Genomic DNA, 16,371 nt, shown 5'->3' with positions numbered 1-16,371 from the left:
TCGGGAGCCTTACTCATCCCCTTCGGTTTCCGACGAATGGTTGATGGACCGCATCAGCGACGTCCAGTCTAAAAGAGCCACGCCGAAGGTTTGTTTATTCATACCTTCGTACTCGGTACAGAACTGGTTCAGATTGTTCGTGGCTTTTTTGGCCTCCAATCGCGGTCAACTTGGTCTCAGCTACGGCAGAAAAGTTCCAGCCGCAGCATCCGACACGTTGAGGACCAGGCTGTGCTTCAGCCTTGCAGATACGCAAGATCCTGCGAGCCTGTTCTGGATCGGCAGTGTATTGCAGGGGTGCTCTAACAGTGGAGATCACACTTGTCGGTCGACGTGCAGGAACGGCAACTTTGGACGAAGTTCTTCTCATACGTTCGATCTAATTCGTTTGATGCTGCTATCTTCCTTACCGATGGCTGCACCCCTTCATCCCACTAGCTTCTCTCTGGTACTTTGACACCAATTGTTCCAGTCTGTGAAGAAGCCCGGCAATACCCTACATTTCTTGTCTGTTAGTTGCCTCAATCTTGTCGACGCGTATATCTCGACAATCGATTTGATATTCGTTGCATTGGCTCTGACGAGGGCCTTTGCAACTAAAATGCTCGATAGACTTGCCGCATTAGAGTGTGCGTGCGATGACTCCATGCCTGCTTCCTCGTGAATTGACTTAAGAACATCAATCACATGTCCACTGTAGCAGTCGCTTGGTAAGTCGGGGGCGTTGGGCCCTTTGCATCGCGAGCAGAATTGCTGTAGGATATTGCAAGCACGGTCGGCCAGCTGCTTGGTTTGCGTCGTTCTTGCGAGCTTGAGGAGGGGCAGAATCAAGTCCATGGTCAGAGGGTTGTGTTGTTGGTGCTTAAAATATGACTCGGTAAGATCGAGCACACGGTTCTTGAAATTGACAATGTTCTCCTTTGCCTCCTTCGCTTCTTTCCTTTTGTTCTTTGATTGTTGCTCACTTCGCGCGCGGAAGACTTCTGCAAGCTTTGAATCTAATTGCATCATTTCATCATCCCCCATATCAGCATCAGAGGACGATTCAGAAGCATCTGACGCAGCATCGAGATCATCTTGGTTGAGTCGCCTTGTGCCAAGTGCTGATGCAAGGGCTGCATCAAACGCGGCCAGCTCTGCATCCTCCTCCTCCTCCTCCCCTGCCGATGCTTGAGAGTCTGTAGATTCGTCGTCTGTTTCCGAATCTGTGGTTTCCGCTGATTGGCTAGACTCCGAAATAGAAGTGAGTTCGACATCCGAGTCTAAGCCTTCCATCTCTGATTCAGAAGCAAGCTGCTCTTCATCCTCATTCTCAACATCTCCCGCTTCGAACATCTCTTGCTGTCCCTGAAGGTTTTCTTTCGTTTCGAGGATGCGGCACATGGCTTCGAGACCAGTAGCAGTGATGTTGGGGGCGAAGGCGTCGAAGATGTCAATAGTTATCCGCCTCATGAACTTCGACGGCCTTGAGACAAAGCTGAGGAGAATCTCCATGATAGCGTCGGCAGACACCTGTCCGTTGTCAGTTGACGCGTTGCTTTTCTGGTTATCTGTCCGTCGACTCCAGTTTTCAAGCACTTCCTGCAAGATTTGCACAGCTTCTGTCTCCCCACTGTAGATCTGGAAGAGCAGTAACGAATAAAGCAGACTCAATCCCTCTGGAAAAGACAAAACTTTTACGTGTACAGCCGTTTTCGAAGCTTTGGCTGGCGCTCGGTCGACTGTTGAGGACATCTGGGTATTGGTCTGAATATTTGCCAGGTTCTGCCAGGCTGTTTCCACGATGGCCTTAATATCGTCCTCGAAGGCAGTGCTCATCTGGACGTTGAGCGCCTCTAATTCGCGGATATGGAGGAGCACATGCTTCAGTAGCCAACAACCTAGAGAGCCGAGTTTGAGGGCTTGCTCAAAGGCTAAGCTGAGACGTTCTTTCGCAAAGTCGCGAGCCTCTGGTAGAAATTCACCGTTTAGATTATGAAGACGGTTGGAAGTTGGTGAGATACAGACTTCTCTGAGCCATGACTGGAGTACGCTGGACACAAGTTCCTTCTCGGTTTCGTCGATATCGCCCTCTTGTTGCATTTGAATCTGCTCCCAGCGGCGGAGCCTTGCGGAAATCATCTTCCACTGGAGATTTAAGATCGTTTTCTGTTGCAAAAGAGTCGTCTTCTTCTCCTTCTCTTCAGAAGATCGCTTCAGAAGGTCGGTCAGAGCAAAACTAATGCCCTCTACCACACCCGTTTGTTTTGCTTCGAACAGGCTTTGCAGAGTTTTTGATTTGGTGATCTGATCAAAGTCGCCAACCGAGACACTCTGTAACAGAGCTTGAACATAGGTTGCGGCGAGGTTGGCCCGCTGATCCCGGGGCTCAGTGTCGGCCAAGCGGGCCTGAATGACTTGGGACAGTCTTTGGGCAGATCTCTGGAGAAATCTCTCTGAGCTCTTAAGAGAGTTGGCTAGACAACGAGTCGCTTGTGGTGTGAATGTGTAGATCAATAGCTCTGGGGGGGCTGTTTCGAAAATCTTTTTCCAGAGACTGAACCCCCAGGACTTGCGCTCGGCGCTGCTTGCAGGTGCGAAGAGACTCTCATCCACAACGACTTTCCAGAAGAGGTCGAAGGTAATCTTGTCATCGCCTCGAATACTATTTTTCACGTCCTTCCTAACTCCAGATTCCCGAGAGGTATTTCTGAAGGTTTCGGCCAGCACAACCTCCCATGCAAAATGTAGATTAGCAGACCACCTGGCAGAACCTTGGGACTTCAGATCGGAGTCCCCTTCCTCCTGTTGGACTTTTGCATCTTTGAGGATATCGGCAAGGATATTCACATCTTTCTTCACCAGTGGATGACCACTCTTCCAAGTGGATTTGGGCAATTTGACACTGGGAAAGCGCCTAGACGCCACCAACCAGATGGCCACACCTTCGGGTGTACGAATGAGCTTGTTCGCTACCAGCTTGTCAATTATGTGTAACGACAACGACTCGGGCAAGTCGTCCTGGTCGGATACAATGCAATTGTAAAGCACCCAACCACATTCTTGACGAAGCCACGGCTTCTTGATTGCTAAGGCACAAACGATATCTAGCAGACGCTTGAAGTGACTTTGATCCGTTTTCTTGCCGAAGACAATGCCCGACTTCAGGATGGCGTCAGCACCAAACACCCTGCCAAAATAATGGTCGCGCTCGTCCTGGCCAGAGGTTCCCTTCTCCGGCAGGGTCTGGGCTTCAAGTAGGTCAATGACAGCCGAGACAGAAACATGGCTTTCGGGAGACACGTCCGGGGCAGCTGCAAGCTGAGAAAGAAGTTCGGTCAGGGCGACAGAAAAGCCCAGGCGGGCTGATTTGCGACTACTGCAGAGTCCGCGGAAGAGCCGTGTCAAGATGGTTTTGGTCTGCTCATGGCTGGTGATGCCTGGCTTGTAGATTTTGGAGAGCAAGGTATGGGCCGCAGCGAGACGAACGTTCTCTTGTTCATCGGCCAGGTCTTCGTAGACTTTGACGAGCTCGACGTCGACTTCTCTCTTTCGTTTTTTGGACATTGTGTCAGCACCCATCACAAGTCATCAGGGTGTATGCCAACGCTTTGCTGGTAAACCGAACCTTGGGTGAAAAAAAAAGTTATCACCGGATCCCCTGCAGCGGGAATCTCGAGATCCACTCAACGGGCTTGGCGCAGAGGATGCGGGGTGGACAAGCCAGCGAGCCAGACAGACTCACTCGGATTGGGAAAGCGTCAAAAGTCAGGTGCGGCTTTGCAGGAATCTTCTCGACGGACACCCAGAAACATTGGGTGACCATCCTAAATATGACTGCTAGCATCACCTACTCATCCTCAACTCCACCCACTGATTGTCATCCATCACCTGTCTTCTGACAGTCCAGAGTGCACAATCTCCGCATTTCCACCGCCTTGTGTCTCAAGTGCACGCGACCCATCGCCCTGTTCAGCTGCCTGTATCCTCCATCTCAGACCCCGCAGCCATGCAAGCCTTACCAGAGTCTCGTCAACAGACTTTCGAGGAGATCTATGGTCCTCCAGAAAACTTCCTCGAGATTGAGGTACGTCCTGGGTATTTCCCGTTCGCCGCAGACCTTCTATGCTCGCTATGTCACGACCAGGCACATCCCAGTGACCAGCCCAGACTAACCCCTCTGTCCCATATAGGTGAAAAATCCACAAACCCACGGTTCCTCTCCTCGGAACATGTACACTTCTTATGAAATCCACACCCGCACAAACATCCCTGCGTTCAAACTTCGTCACTCCGTCGTCCGCCGCAGATATTCTGACTTTGAGTACTTTCGAGACATTCTGGAGCGAGAAAGCGCAAGAGTTACGATCCCCCCCTTGCCCGGGAAGGTATTCACAAACAGATTCTCCGACGACGTCATTGAGCACAGGAGAGAAGGACTTCAGAGGTTCCTACAAATAGTGGTGGGACATCCTCTTCTGCAGACTGGGAGCAAGGTTCTCGGAGCATTCATACAAGGTGAGGCGCAGTGGGACCGCTGCCAGGAAGGAAACGAGCTTGGACTGACAGGAACACAAACAGATCCGAATTGGGACCGCAATGCCTGGTGAAAAAAGAGCCATCCGACGAACCACCACAAAACCATTGCCAAAAAGAAAAATGACAAGATCAGAATGACCAACGAGATGACGAGCAAAATAGCAAATTGGAAGCGAGGCTTTCTGCGGGCAAATTTCTCTGCAAGCATTATTCGAACTCTGTATATTTGCTTCTTTGCTTTGAGCATGCGCATGGAGGGAGCAGGGAGGTGCGCTCGGAGTTCTAGTGATGGCGCATAGTCTTTTTCGGTTGGCTTCAGTTGGAATACAGCGAATCGATCGAACAGTTTTTGAGCTCGCCTCAGGACAACCAGGAATCTGCCACGCCACAAGTCTGAAACTTCATGGACCGCTTCTGGTGAAAGTGCTCTGGGCAAGGTTCGAACGGGGTCTTGAAATGTGATGCGCGCGTAGTAGGTACCCGCCGGAAATGGCGAAAAAGCAGTCAGTATTACGAGATACTTGAGTCAGAAACCCGGAGCTCACATAGAAAGAATTGACCGAAAGATTGGCCGCTGAATGGTTCTATTTTCTCTCCAGTATCTTTGCTTTGTTTCAACTTCCTTGGACGAGCATGGTTCTCCCCCCATCCCCCTTGCCTACACTGGCCATACCGGTAAGAGGCAAAGGAACTCCAAACCCACCTGCAGACATGGCAACGGAAGAGGGACGGGAGTCGGTACGTAGAGTAGACTCAATCCAGCTCCTGGTACGCCTTCATTCATGCATCCGTGCAGTCCGGGTCATTGATGGAGGAAGGAGAGAGGAATCTATTGCTGAGTTACACTGGAGTGTCACCGACGATTGCAATATAGCGAGCTGGACTGTCTGTCGACTTGCCAACGAGCCTCCCGAAAAGTACCTAGGTATCAGATGATGTCCTCTTTCTTTCTTTCGCCCGTGTGGAGAATAATTAGCAAGGCATAATAATATTTATTTTCAGGCACAAGGCGTGGCGCTCCAGTTCCAAATGTCCCATACCGGTCCTAGCCCATGTCAAGTACCAAAATCCCAAGGGGTATCACAATCGCAGTAGCAAAAAGGTTATTTCCTTCCCTCGTCGTCTTCCCTTTCCCGTCTCCCGTTGTCCTGACCTGTTTCATCCACAGTTGCGTGTCGATCAAATAACCAATTGGAAAAGAAAAGGAATATATACAAATTACCGCAGCCCTTTCGCTGCTTGTGAGCCGCAATGTGCTGCCTTCTGTGCTTCCCATGCTCAATCCCATCCATTGCCGCCATGTGGCTCGGTATGCTTCCTCTTAAAGATATTTGCCCAAGCATCAATTTCAAACGCCCAGGAAAGATCCTGCGTTCTTAACTCTTCAATGCATATGCCAGTTCCCCATGCTAATCGCTGTCATCGTCCTCGTCCCCGTCGTGCAACGGAGGCAGCCTGTTATCCTCCCAATCCATGTCATCAAAGAAGCCAAGTGAAAAACTGGGTAATGTGATAAGGGGTTGATGGTGCTCCTTTTCACCTTCCCTTTCTCTCTCTCGGTCGTGTTCCTCCTGCATATTTTCACGGTCTCTTTCGGCGTCATCATGCATCAGCCTGATAGCGGAGGCAGCGGTGGTGGCTGGCTGAACCGGGAGGGATTGAGTTCGTGCTGTCATTTTATTGGACCCCGACTGTGCTCTTGAGGTGACTCCATTAAATTCTTTCCCGGGAACGACAACATCCCATTGCGTTGCTCCAGCAGCTTGGGCTTCTCTTTCTGCCTTCCTGACCTCGGACCTCAACGGCGCGGACTCGGCGTGCTTGTACCCATCTGGAAATTTGTTTCGGATGCGATCTCGCAGGTCCGTTGCTCGTCTGTGCGATAGATTAAGGTCTGGATCATCATGAATGGCGGTCCACTGAAATCCATGTCGGGCTACGCCTTCCATGAGATTCTCATCCTCACGATCTGTCCAAGCTCGGCGTTTGCGACGTTTACCCTGCATTTGGGCAGCAACGTCGCGACAGTGCCTTATTCCCAATATTGCAATTGAAGGAGATGCCTCGTCAATAGGACTGTCGGCTCTAACGGCCCTCACAGTCCGCTCTGATCTCGAGGGCCTTTCGTTGAGGCAAACGCGATACCGATCTTTTAGGTCGACAGAATTCCTGTCCCTAAAGTTGAAAGATGGATCATCCAGAATCTGTTTCCACCGCCCAATGCCGTACTTGTTCACCCCGGCCATGAGGTCTGCTGTTTCGGCATCAGTCCATCTCCGCCTAACTCGACGCTTGAAGATCTTTTGATTTGTCTCCTTCCAAACAGGATGGATTACTTTGGGGATGCGCTGACGAATCTCATCCGGAGCGATGGCGTCTTCCCTTTGGTACGCTCGAGTGAGAGTAGTCGGTCTATCAACAAGGGTGCCAGAAGGGAGGAACTCGGGCTCGGGCTCTATCTCTTGCTGATCGGGCTCAGGACCAGGGGGAGAAGGCTCAGAATTTAGATGATAGAGCTCTGATTCTTGGTGGTAGGGTTCAGGGTCTAGGCTAGCGGGCCCGGGCTCGGGCTGATGGCGCTCGGAAGCTGGCAGATGGGGTTCAGGACCTGGCCGGACGGACTCAGTGAGCATGTCTCGGACATGGATTCTCGATGTTGTTGTTGGCCGAGCAATGGCCTGCAACGAATCCAAGTCAATTGATGGAAGCTGGGTCGTCAAAGGGGGAGGGGGGTCACGCAGCCCGGTGCCTGTGGTATGTATCGACTCTGAGTAAATTGACGGCAACAGAGCTGTAGGTTGAGAGTCATGCAGTCCTGTAATCGCGGCATGTGTCGGATCAAGCTCAATCGATGGTAGCAGGGCTGAATAAGAATGAGGTTCATGTAATCCTGTGACCGCGGCACGTAGCGAGTCAAGGTCAATTGATGGTAGCAGAGCCGCCGAGGGAGGAGGTTCGTGTAAACCTGTAACCATAGCAGGGAGGAGCGGAGCCGGTCTGTTGGGTCGGTCTTCTTTCTGAGCTGGGGGAGGAAGATGCCTGGTCCAGTCAAGACCGACATGTTCGTTGTCCGTATCCAATCTCAAGCGCCTAAAAGAGTGAGGATGTTCGAGAAACGAAGGCACTTGAATAGGCGATTTTTCCACCACAGACAAACTGATGAACGATGGTAAATGCGTTGGGGCAGATTCCGGAACATGGTCGGCTTCCAGCAGCTCGCTGATAGCCAAGTGTGGCCTTTTGGCCTCTCGTGCAAGAAGAACATCGTTGGGTGTGATTTTTGGCGCCCTTCTCCTCTCAGGACTATCTACAGGGTGTGTAGTCTTTTTGGGTGTTCGTCCGTTACCCAGACTATTGTCAGCCACAGGCTCGAGAGGTAGAGGGACATTTGCGTGACGACTCGGAGCAGGATTCCGGAGGGGCGCGATTTGAATATCGGTCAGAGCAGGCAAATCGGGGAGTTGAAATAGAGGATCATCAAGGAGGCCGGGTAAGGGCTCGGTGATGCCGTTCATACTGGCTGAAGGAGGTCATCGCCGATTGGACTCGTGGGGGAATTAAGAGAAGAGGGAGAGGGCGGGTGCGAATGCGAGTGCGAGTGCGAAGGCGATGGCGATGGCAAGGATTGTGAAGAGTGGAGGGTCGAGGAGCACTCTTTACACATATATTCCGATGGTAAGTGAAAGACAGTATAAGACCGAGCGAGAATGGGGAGGAGCCCAAGCAAGCTGCAAATAGCACAGCGAGTTCTGAATGAGTTATTCGTGGTTATTACAAGTGACGTTTGGATGTCGAGTTGAGTGGAAGTCACGAGAAAAGGCCGTTGCGAGTTGATGGCGCATTCAACTTCGCAAGCCGAGCTTGGCGGCAACTTTGGCTGAATTTGGCCTTCAAGTTGGTTGATGTTCCGTGTCGACAGGGCTTCTACTCGGTACGTCGTCTTCATCTCCCACAAACAACATACCGGTACATGGCACAGATCGCCTCTTCGCCAATCTCTACACCAAAGGCATTCCTGCTATAGCATTATTTACGGAGCAAGTGACTTGTCTTCAAGTTCAATGTTCTCTGCCCCGCTGCTGTCCCGTCACTGAATCCATGCCCCACACCCACCGAACCCTCATCTGAAGCGGTTGGCGATCGAAGGAGATGATATTGGTGATTCAGGACTACTCGTAACAGCCACCATTTCTACCTCCTACCAACGGATAAACCAGTCAGAGTCTCTGCGTCTGACTTAGGCCTCGGTACTCGTTTCTTGGTTTATCATCACGTCAACCCTTCCTTGATTTTGAAACGAAATTCTAATTGCCGCGGGTGGCACACCTCCATTATGCTAAATGATAATATTCGCCGAGTCCCTGCTATCAAAATCGCTTCAGGTCCGCTCCCATGAGGGCAAGGCGCTGCAGATCACCATCTGCGAGCACGGAGAGCGGAATATTGCCATCCTACACCTATGAAGCGACCCTCTCAAGCTCACGCTCCCTAACGCGATGAGGAGATCTGCCAGTCCAAAAGATGGGCCTTGGTCTAGAAAATTTGCCAAATGGTACCTGAACAGGCAAAAATTTGAAATAACACTGGCTGCTTTCTTGAGGAACGTTGAGGATCACCACTGGGGGACTTCCCGTCAAGTCCAATACCCTCAATTCACTTGCACTAATATAAGCTATTGGAGGTGAGTTATGATCTCGAGATGGTACATAGAATCAATTCTCAATCGTGGCCTTCCCCAAAGCATAGAGGACGGTAATAGGAATCCAGGCGTTCCAGCTATGGCCTATTTGACTGCTATGTCTCTATGGCTCCAATGCTCACCTGGCGCCAGGAATTGCGTCCAAAACAAGAAAATTCAGGTACATCTTGATGAGACCAAGGTTTTGGAATGAACGAGTCTACCGCTTGAAAGTTCACTACTGCCCGTGTTTAAATCCTCATATTCTACATTGCCATGTACTGATGATGGTCGAGACGTAGGTGTGTGGTCCTTTTCGATCATCCAAAAAGTCGTCAGTCAGTGCTCGGAGCTTAGCGCTCGAACTCACCCATGTTGGTACTTTCTAGTCACAATAGAAGGCAGCCACGAGTTCTCCGTTGTTGCACCCTCATCTTGGCCAATCCAATGGTCCTGGAGGAATGCAGCCAAATGTGCCGAAAAGATACCTGGCGAGCTGGTAGCCCAACGTTGTGATCGAGGCACGTGACCATGGACAGCGATTCGACCCGGGGCCCGAAGCAATGAAAGCCCGACAATAGGCGCAGTGAGTGTGATATACTCGTAGGGTCAAGTATTAATAGTGGCATAAGACAGTGCACATGTCGCCGGCCTATCATTCGACGGTTGCCCAAATCCAGGAAGAAAAGGAATCCGCATAATGCAGCCCTCAGGGGTATTTTTGGGTTTGGACCAGTATAATCCCCGCAAAAGATGGAAGCAAAGGGTCTTTTTCAGGGCACACAGGCGCTCAGGCCCGGCAAGGAACATGCTTCCCAGGCTGCAACTCAAAAGGTGGATGACCTTAGCTGGAGCTGGATGGTTGGTTGTGGGCGCCGGGCACCAGTGTTTCATGTTGTCTGTCAACGCCAACAGGGTCGAACAGGTACGAATCGGGCGGTCAAGTGGCTTGAGCATAAGCGTCCCCCCAGCTGTAATATTGAATGGAGCTTGTACAGGGAAGCCGGCTTCGAGCTCGAGGCCAAGGGGCATTCGTCAGTCACACTTTTTGTCCCCAAGGAGCCTGAAGGGGTCCAGGATGATGGATGTAAAATTGAAGAGCATGGTGGACAGACAGAGGGTGTTTCATGGGTACCTGATAGGTGGGCTCGGCGGTTTTGAATTGCGCGACAGAGGCCGGCCATAGGCTCTATGAACCTGAAAGAGCCACCGAGCAGCTGGCATGATCCCTCTTCGGGGGGCCATTCTCACCCGTTGCGTGTTGCATTCTGGTAGCAGAGCTGTGGGAGAAAATGATGTGCGATGAGTCCAGTCCAGTTGTGAGATGGTGGTGGATATGGGGGGCCCGTTGCTTGGCAGGTACAGCAAGGCAGCGCGGGCACTAGGCTGGCCGCAGGCTCTTATTGGGGGTTTCACAGGGCCCCGAAAATTCTTCAGAGGGCTCTGGTGGTTCTCCGACAGGCGACTAGGCCTAGAAGGGCACCAGAGGGTGCTGTGCCATCAGCCAGAACTGGGTGAAGACATATCGGGTGATTGATTCTGGCTCGACCGACGACCGCTCGTTAGCGGGCGATGCTGGTTAGGTACTGCTCTTCCTTCCCCGTACTTTTCCCTTCAATGGCCCGTGGCCCAGGGCCTAGGACCCATCACCACCTACGAGTCGCTACGATGCCCAGCCGTTGACGTGTGCTGCTGCGTCTGTCGGTCTGTAACTGCATTTGCGTCTGCGCAACCCGACAACCTTGTAACCCGGTTCCCGATCTGCTCCAAACCTCACCTTACCCATTAGCATCTTCTCTGCCCCCTAATTCATCCACCACCATCTTGCTTGCTGCTTCATCTTGCTTCTGCTCTACTTTTCACCTTCGGCTTTCCTCTAATGCCCCCTTCAGCCCTGGAGAGCTGCTACGTTCGATTCTCTCTATTCCATCACTTGTGTTAATACGGCCGCCGACAGTCCCTCCTTTCCCGCCCACGATCTAAAAATCCCTCTAAAGTAATATCCTGCGAATCCGAGCCCTCCTGTTCCTCGAAATCACGGCCTCGCCTCGACTTGACTCTCCGTTCGAATACGAAATTCATTTCTCGTCAGTCGGTCACTGCCATTTTTAAACAAATTCCTCGGTCGAAAGAAGTCTGGGAGCTATACGCACCTGTCCGCAGGCTGCCGAAGACATCCTACATATTCTGAATCTCACCAAGAAACACGTAAAACGAGCATACGATATCACCATACCAATCCTTCCTCTTGTACGAAGCGACTCTCCGGCAAAAGAGGTCCATCTACATAATTCGAAATCGTCGCGCAGACGTCCATCTCGTCTCCGCGGTCTACGACATACTTGTGAGAGCCTCAGTGATGGTCCCTCCCACCACCACGCGGCCCGATGGGCAGCTCAATATAAATTTATCTGGATTGACTCCCATCAGCGAGCCTTCTTCGGTGCCCACCAGCAAATCTCCTTTTGGTGGTGCAAAATCTTCGTCGGGATTGGCAGGGCTCTCCAATGCAAGAGTAGGAGCTGGCTCTCCTCTTCACGAACAAGCTTCCCGGCTGTTTCCAAAACGTACACGAGAATTGCAGTCTCAGACTTCTTTAACCCCTAATATCTGGGGTCCTCCAACCAGTGGCACCTCAACCCCACTGTTTGAGATTCCGGAATCCCCCAACCAGGATGGTTTCCCAGATTTGGTGCCTCTGACCGAGACTGGGATAAACAGTCCCGCAAGACGAGGACGAGCTGGCACCTTACCCTCCAGAATATCCCCAGTTGGTACAATCAATGGAGTGAATGTCCTAACATCCAAGACTTCTCGGCCAACCCCTACCACGAGTCCGTTTCGACCCGGTTCCACGTCCGCTGCCGAAACCGCATTCTACTCGACGGCCTCTAACCAGACCAACGCGGGAACTTCAACTCTTCTATCCAGGCTTCGTGCCGGAAGCATGCCTCAACGGTCAAGCCTCCTCGGGCCTTCTGGTCCGTTCGGTCAGAACGCATTTAGTTCCAGCTGGGGGACGAGGACTCGGGCTGCCACTCTGACAAGTATTAGTTCTGCTGAGGATCCCACCTCTCCCCAGCCGTCTGGCTACTCCAAGGATGGTATGTCCGACTCCGGAGTCCGCACTCTTGACTACCTCGGGCTTGCCGAACCTCCCCAGCATTCGAAACCTGATGGTCTTCGCCAAGGCATGGATGATTCCTCCCGTCTGCAGGACCCCAGCTTGTCCGACGTATTAGCTGGTTTTGGACTGCGTAATTCCAGTCGGTTCAGGTCTTTCTCTGTCAACACACAATCCAAGTATGCGACTGAAGCCCAAGACGGAAGCAATAACTTTCCGCCGTTTGCCAGCGGTTCGTTGACTCCCTCAGCGCAAGCGGCCCTGGAAGCCGAGTATGAGTTGGTCCAAGAGAAGGTTCGGCTGCATAATCAAGCAGTTCAGGCGTTCGCGGTGAATGCCAGTGCTGCACGCCCGCGAGCTCGAACTGCCGGACTTGTCGAGACACCTCAACGCACGTCACTTCGTATTTTATCACAACAGCCGGCGGACAACCTTGGTATGGCGTTCGATATGCAAGGGACAAATGCAATGGACCAGTCCAGCCTTTCAGACACTCTACAAAATTTAGCCATTGCCGAAAACGCGACCTTGTCGTATGAAGGCATGGACGAATCAGAAGTCCAGGTCTCCCGATCCCTGTGGATAGGCTCGATCCCGAATTCCACAACAATGTCCTCCCTGGACGCCATCTTCAACCGATATGGCCCGATTGAATCAACAAGGGTCCTCACGCATAAGAATTGCGGCTTTGTCAATTTCGAATCTGTTGAACACGCCGTCCGTGCTCGGCAGCTGCTCAACGGCAAAGAAATCTTCCCTGGCGCCGGACCCGTTAGGATCGGGTTTGCAAAGGCTCCAAATGCGTCTGTCTCGTTGACTCCTGTGCAGAACGCCACGCCTCCACCAGGGGCAAATGGAAATGGCGAAGCAGGAGCTTTGCAAGCCAAGGATGCCACTGGCAGCCCTACTAGCTCGACGAACATGCAGCAAACACTGAGTTTACCAGCTCCCGACCGCCTCGCGGAGCTGCATCCGGAGATATTGCAAATCGTGCTCGATTTTGGCGGGCAGCAGTCGGAGTTACCCACCATCTCTACAAATATTGAGAGTGCTATTCGTTTCAGTCGTCTGGAGAAAGAGATTCCTCCCATTCCAGAACCGAGTTCTACGAGAATGTATGATGCTCCCAGGCTTCGGGACATTCGCAAACGAATTGACAACGGAGCCTGCGGACTGCAGGAGATTGAGCAGATCGCCATCGACATGTTGCCTGAAATTGCAGAATTGTCTTCGGACTACCTTGGGAACACCGTGGTCCAGAAACTCTTTGAATATTGCTCCGAGCAAACAAAGGAACAAATGCTGGCATGCATTGCGCCTCATCTTGCTGAAATCGGAGTGCACAAGAATGGCACCTGGGCCGCCCAGAAGATCATCGAAGTGTGCAAGACCGACAGCCAAACACGGATGATTGTCGACTCGCTTCGCCCCTACACCATCCCCCTTTTCCTCGACCAATACGGTAACTATGTTCTTCAATGCTGCCTCCGTTTTGGACCACCGTACAATGATTATATCTTCGAGACCATGCTTAGCCAACTGTGGGAAATTGCCCAAGGACGATTCGGGGCCCGGGCCATGCGCGCTTGCTTAGAGGCTCATCATGCTACAAAGAACCAGCAGCGCATGATGGCTGCGGCGATTGCTTTGCATAGCGTCCAACTTGCCCAGAATGCGAACGGGGCACTGTTGTTGACCTGGCTCCTTGACACCTGCACCTTCCCTCGTCGGCGGTCAGTTTTGGCCCCAAGATTGATCCCTCACCTCGTTCAACTCTGCACCCACAAAGTTGCATATCTTACTGTGCTCAAGATCATCAACCAACGAAATGAGCCGGAGGCTCGTGATATGGTCCTGAATGCCCTATTTTTCAGTCCGAATGACAATGTGCTTGAACAGATTCTGTGCGATCAAACCTCTGGGGTGACCCTAATCTTCAAGATACTGACCACTCCATTCCTTGACGACCACATGAGGCCCGAAGTGGTCCAAAATGTGTCCAAAGTCCTGACCAAGATAAAGGCTCAACCGAATCAGGGCTACAAGAGAATCATGGACGAAGTTGGACTGTCGTCAAGGCCCAGCCAACCTGTCATGCAACAATTTCCTTCCCATGGGCACCCGAACCTGAACGATCGGGTCAGACCGATGGCTCAACCGCAACATGTCCCAGTGAATGGATTGCAACAGCAAAGTTTTCCCCAGCGGCAGTACAGCGGCAACTTCGTCCCCAATGGCAGTTCCTTCGAGAGCGGTCTCAGTCCAATTCGAACAGGTTCAGCCGACTCCTTTGGTTTCGCACCTTACACCGTGAATGGATTCCAGTCTCAGTCGCAATATTCGCAGCTTCCTTATCAACAGATGACTCCTCAATCTCAATACCAGAACTTTCCGGCTGCAGCGCCGCAGCGGTCCAACAACGGGTATATGCCCAATGGTTATGCTGCTTACGCAACGCCCCCTTCGACGGTCGATCCTTTCCGTCCGTTGCAGAACCCATCATCTTCGCCCCTCTCTTTCTCAGCACAAATGAGTCCCGTCATGGGCTCTACCGGTTTCCCTCCGCAGAGCTTCCAGCAGAATATGCCTTCTAACATGTACAATTACCCTCAACAACAATTTTTCTTCTCTCCACCAATGCAGACGGTTCATTCCGGAGGGCGAGGCCGTCGGGTACGTACTATCTTTCTCCCGGCCTGGTTCTTGATACTAACTTCCATCAGAGATAGAGAATTTCATTTGCGCACACATAAAGAGTGATGGTCACCTGACGAAATCTGCCTGACGCATTGTTGCCATGTTTCATCCCTTTGATCATTGCCCAAACCCACGAATTTCATATGGTCCAACTCGTTTTCGAAAGACTGGACAACTTTGGAGAGCACATATAACGTTCTTGTGCAAGACATATCGAGAAGGAGGCAATTCAAATGATACCCGGCGATCGCAAAGGGGGGTGTTTTCTTGAAATCTAGTAGGAAATGATGTCGCATCATAGCCATTCATGGTGTCTATCTGGCGTTTCCTATTGCATCACACTGGCATTCGCCCTCACGTTTCTATACTCGGGAGAGTTCAGACATTCTTACGGCCACTTGTTTTGCTCATGCATGCTGTGTCATGCGGAGATTTCAAGAATTCCAAACAAAGCTGGAGGACACGCATTCTGGAAAGAGCAACGGCGAGAATGGGACCTGATCAGAGCAGAGGTAGAGAGCTCATGGACGTCGAGAAAGGGTATCCCAGGCAGGCCATAGAGCCTACCTATCATGGATATATCTCTTTCGGGTTGTAGTCCATGGCTGAGTGAGGCGCGCCTCTCTTCGAGAATAGCATGGGTTCTTAGGCTTGGGGCGACGACCGCCCTTAGGTTACACATATTACGAGCTCTTGAAGACAAGGTTTTATTGTGCATTGGTGCATCGGGTTGGGTCTGGCGGATGAGTGGAAATTTCGACACAGAGAAGAAAAAGAACATCACAATTGAAATGAAAAAATTGATGGACCTTCCGATTTCTGTTGATTTTTTTCCTCCTTCATTCGTCATATATTATAATACTGGTCCTGCCCCTGACGAATAGATTTGCAGGCTGGGAGGAGCAGGAGGAGCAGCAGGAGGAGCAGGGGAGTGGCGCAAGACCCGTCGAGTATGCATGCATGCATAGGCAACCAAGGAGTGAGTGGGTGAGTGAATGCTTGCTTTCATTCCTATTCCTGGTCCCGTTCCTGCTTCGAACAAGCATTATTGCGGGACCTGGAGGGCGTTCTGTCCGTCTACCGTACCGAGTACACAGCACACGGCCTTTTGAAGCTGCTGGCGACGAGCCTTGTCCAACAAAGGGTTCACACAAGGTTCATAGGGGATGGATGTACGGATGGATAGATAGATAGATAGATGATCAAGCATCCGCTGGCTCTTTATCTTTCCCTCCCTCCCTCCTTCCTTCCCTGCCATCCTCCGCTGGCCTTGCTTTGCGATGGGCCTCCATTTCGGGAGTGTTGGGCAATGACTCCCCCCCAGAAAGCGCGTCGCTTCAGAGGCCTGTTCATC

The 16,371-nt window shown here is 51.7% G+C and overlaps 4 protein-coding genes across 4 annotated transcripts; 2 read left to right on the top strand and 2 right to left on the bottom strand.

Moving 5' to 3' along the window:
- Window positions 1–426: 426 nt before the first annotated feature.
- On the bottom strand, window positions 427–3,546 carry Z520_08478 (uncharacterized protein; the record flags this gene model as incomplete). The annotated part of the gene is made up of 1 exon (XM_016778974.1): window positions 427–3,546. One exon carries the CDS (start codon window positions 3,544–3,546, stop codon window positions 427–429), a length of 3,120 nt encoding a protein of 1,039 aa, XP_016629893.1.
- A 442-nt stretch (window positions 3,547–3,988) lies between these two features.
- On the top strand, window positions 3,989–4,589 carry Z520_08477 (sorting nexin-3; the record flags this gene model as incomplete). Its single annotated transcript, XM_016778973.1, has 3 exons — window positions 3,989–4,066; window positions 4,173–4,497; window positions 4,561–4,589. The coding sequence occupies 3 exons, from the start codon at window positions 3,989–3,991 to the stop codon at window positions 4,587–4,589; spliced, it is 432 nt and encodes a 143-aa protein (XP_016629892.1).
- Window positions 4,590–5,927: 1,338 nt separating this feature from the next.
- Window positions 5,928–8,033, bottom strand: Z520_08476 (uncharacterized protein; the record flags this gene model as incomplete). Its single annotated transcript, XM_016778972.1, has 1 exon — window positions 5,928–8,033. The coding sequence occupies one exon, from the start codon at window positions 8,031–8,033 to the stop codon at window positions 5,928–5,930; it is 2,106 nt and encodes a 701-aa protein (XP_016629891.1).
- Window positions 8,034–11,555: 3,522 nt separating this feature from the next.
- On the top strand, window positions 11,556–15,080 carry Z520_08475 (uncharacterized protein; the record flags this gene model as incomplete). The annotated part of the gene is made up of 1 exon (XM_016778971.1): window positions 11,556–15,080. The coding sequence occupies one exon, from the start codon at window positions 11,556–11,558 to the stop codon at window positions 15,078–15,080; it is 3,525 nt and encodes a 1,174-aa protein (XP_016629890.1).
- Between the last annotated feature and the right edge of the window lie 1,291 nt (window positions 15,081–16,371).

This window comes from Fonsecaea multimorphosa, assembly GCF_000836435.1.
Source record: "Fonsecaea multimorphosa CBS 102226 unplaced genomic scaffold supercont1.19, whole genome shotgun sequence".
Taxonomy (NCBI): domain Eukaryota; kingdom Fungi; phylum Ascomycota; class Eurotiomycetes; order Chaetothyriales; family Herpotrichiellaceae; genus Fonsecaea; species Fonsecaea multimorphosa.
This window is presented reverse-complemented; position numbering and strand designations above follow the sequence as displayed.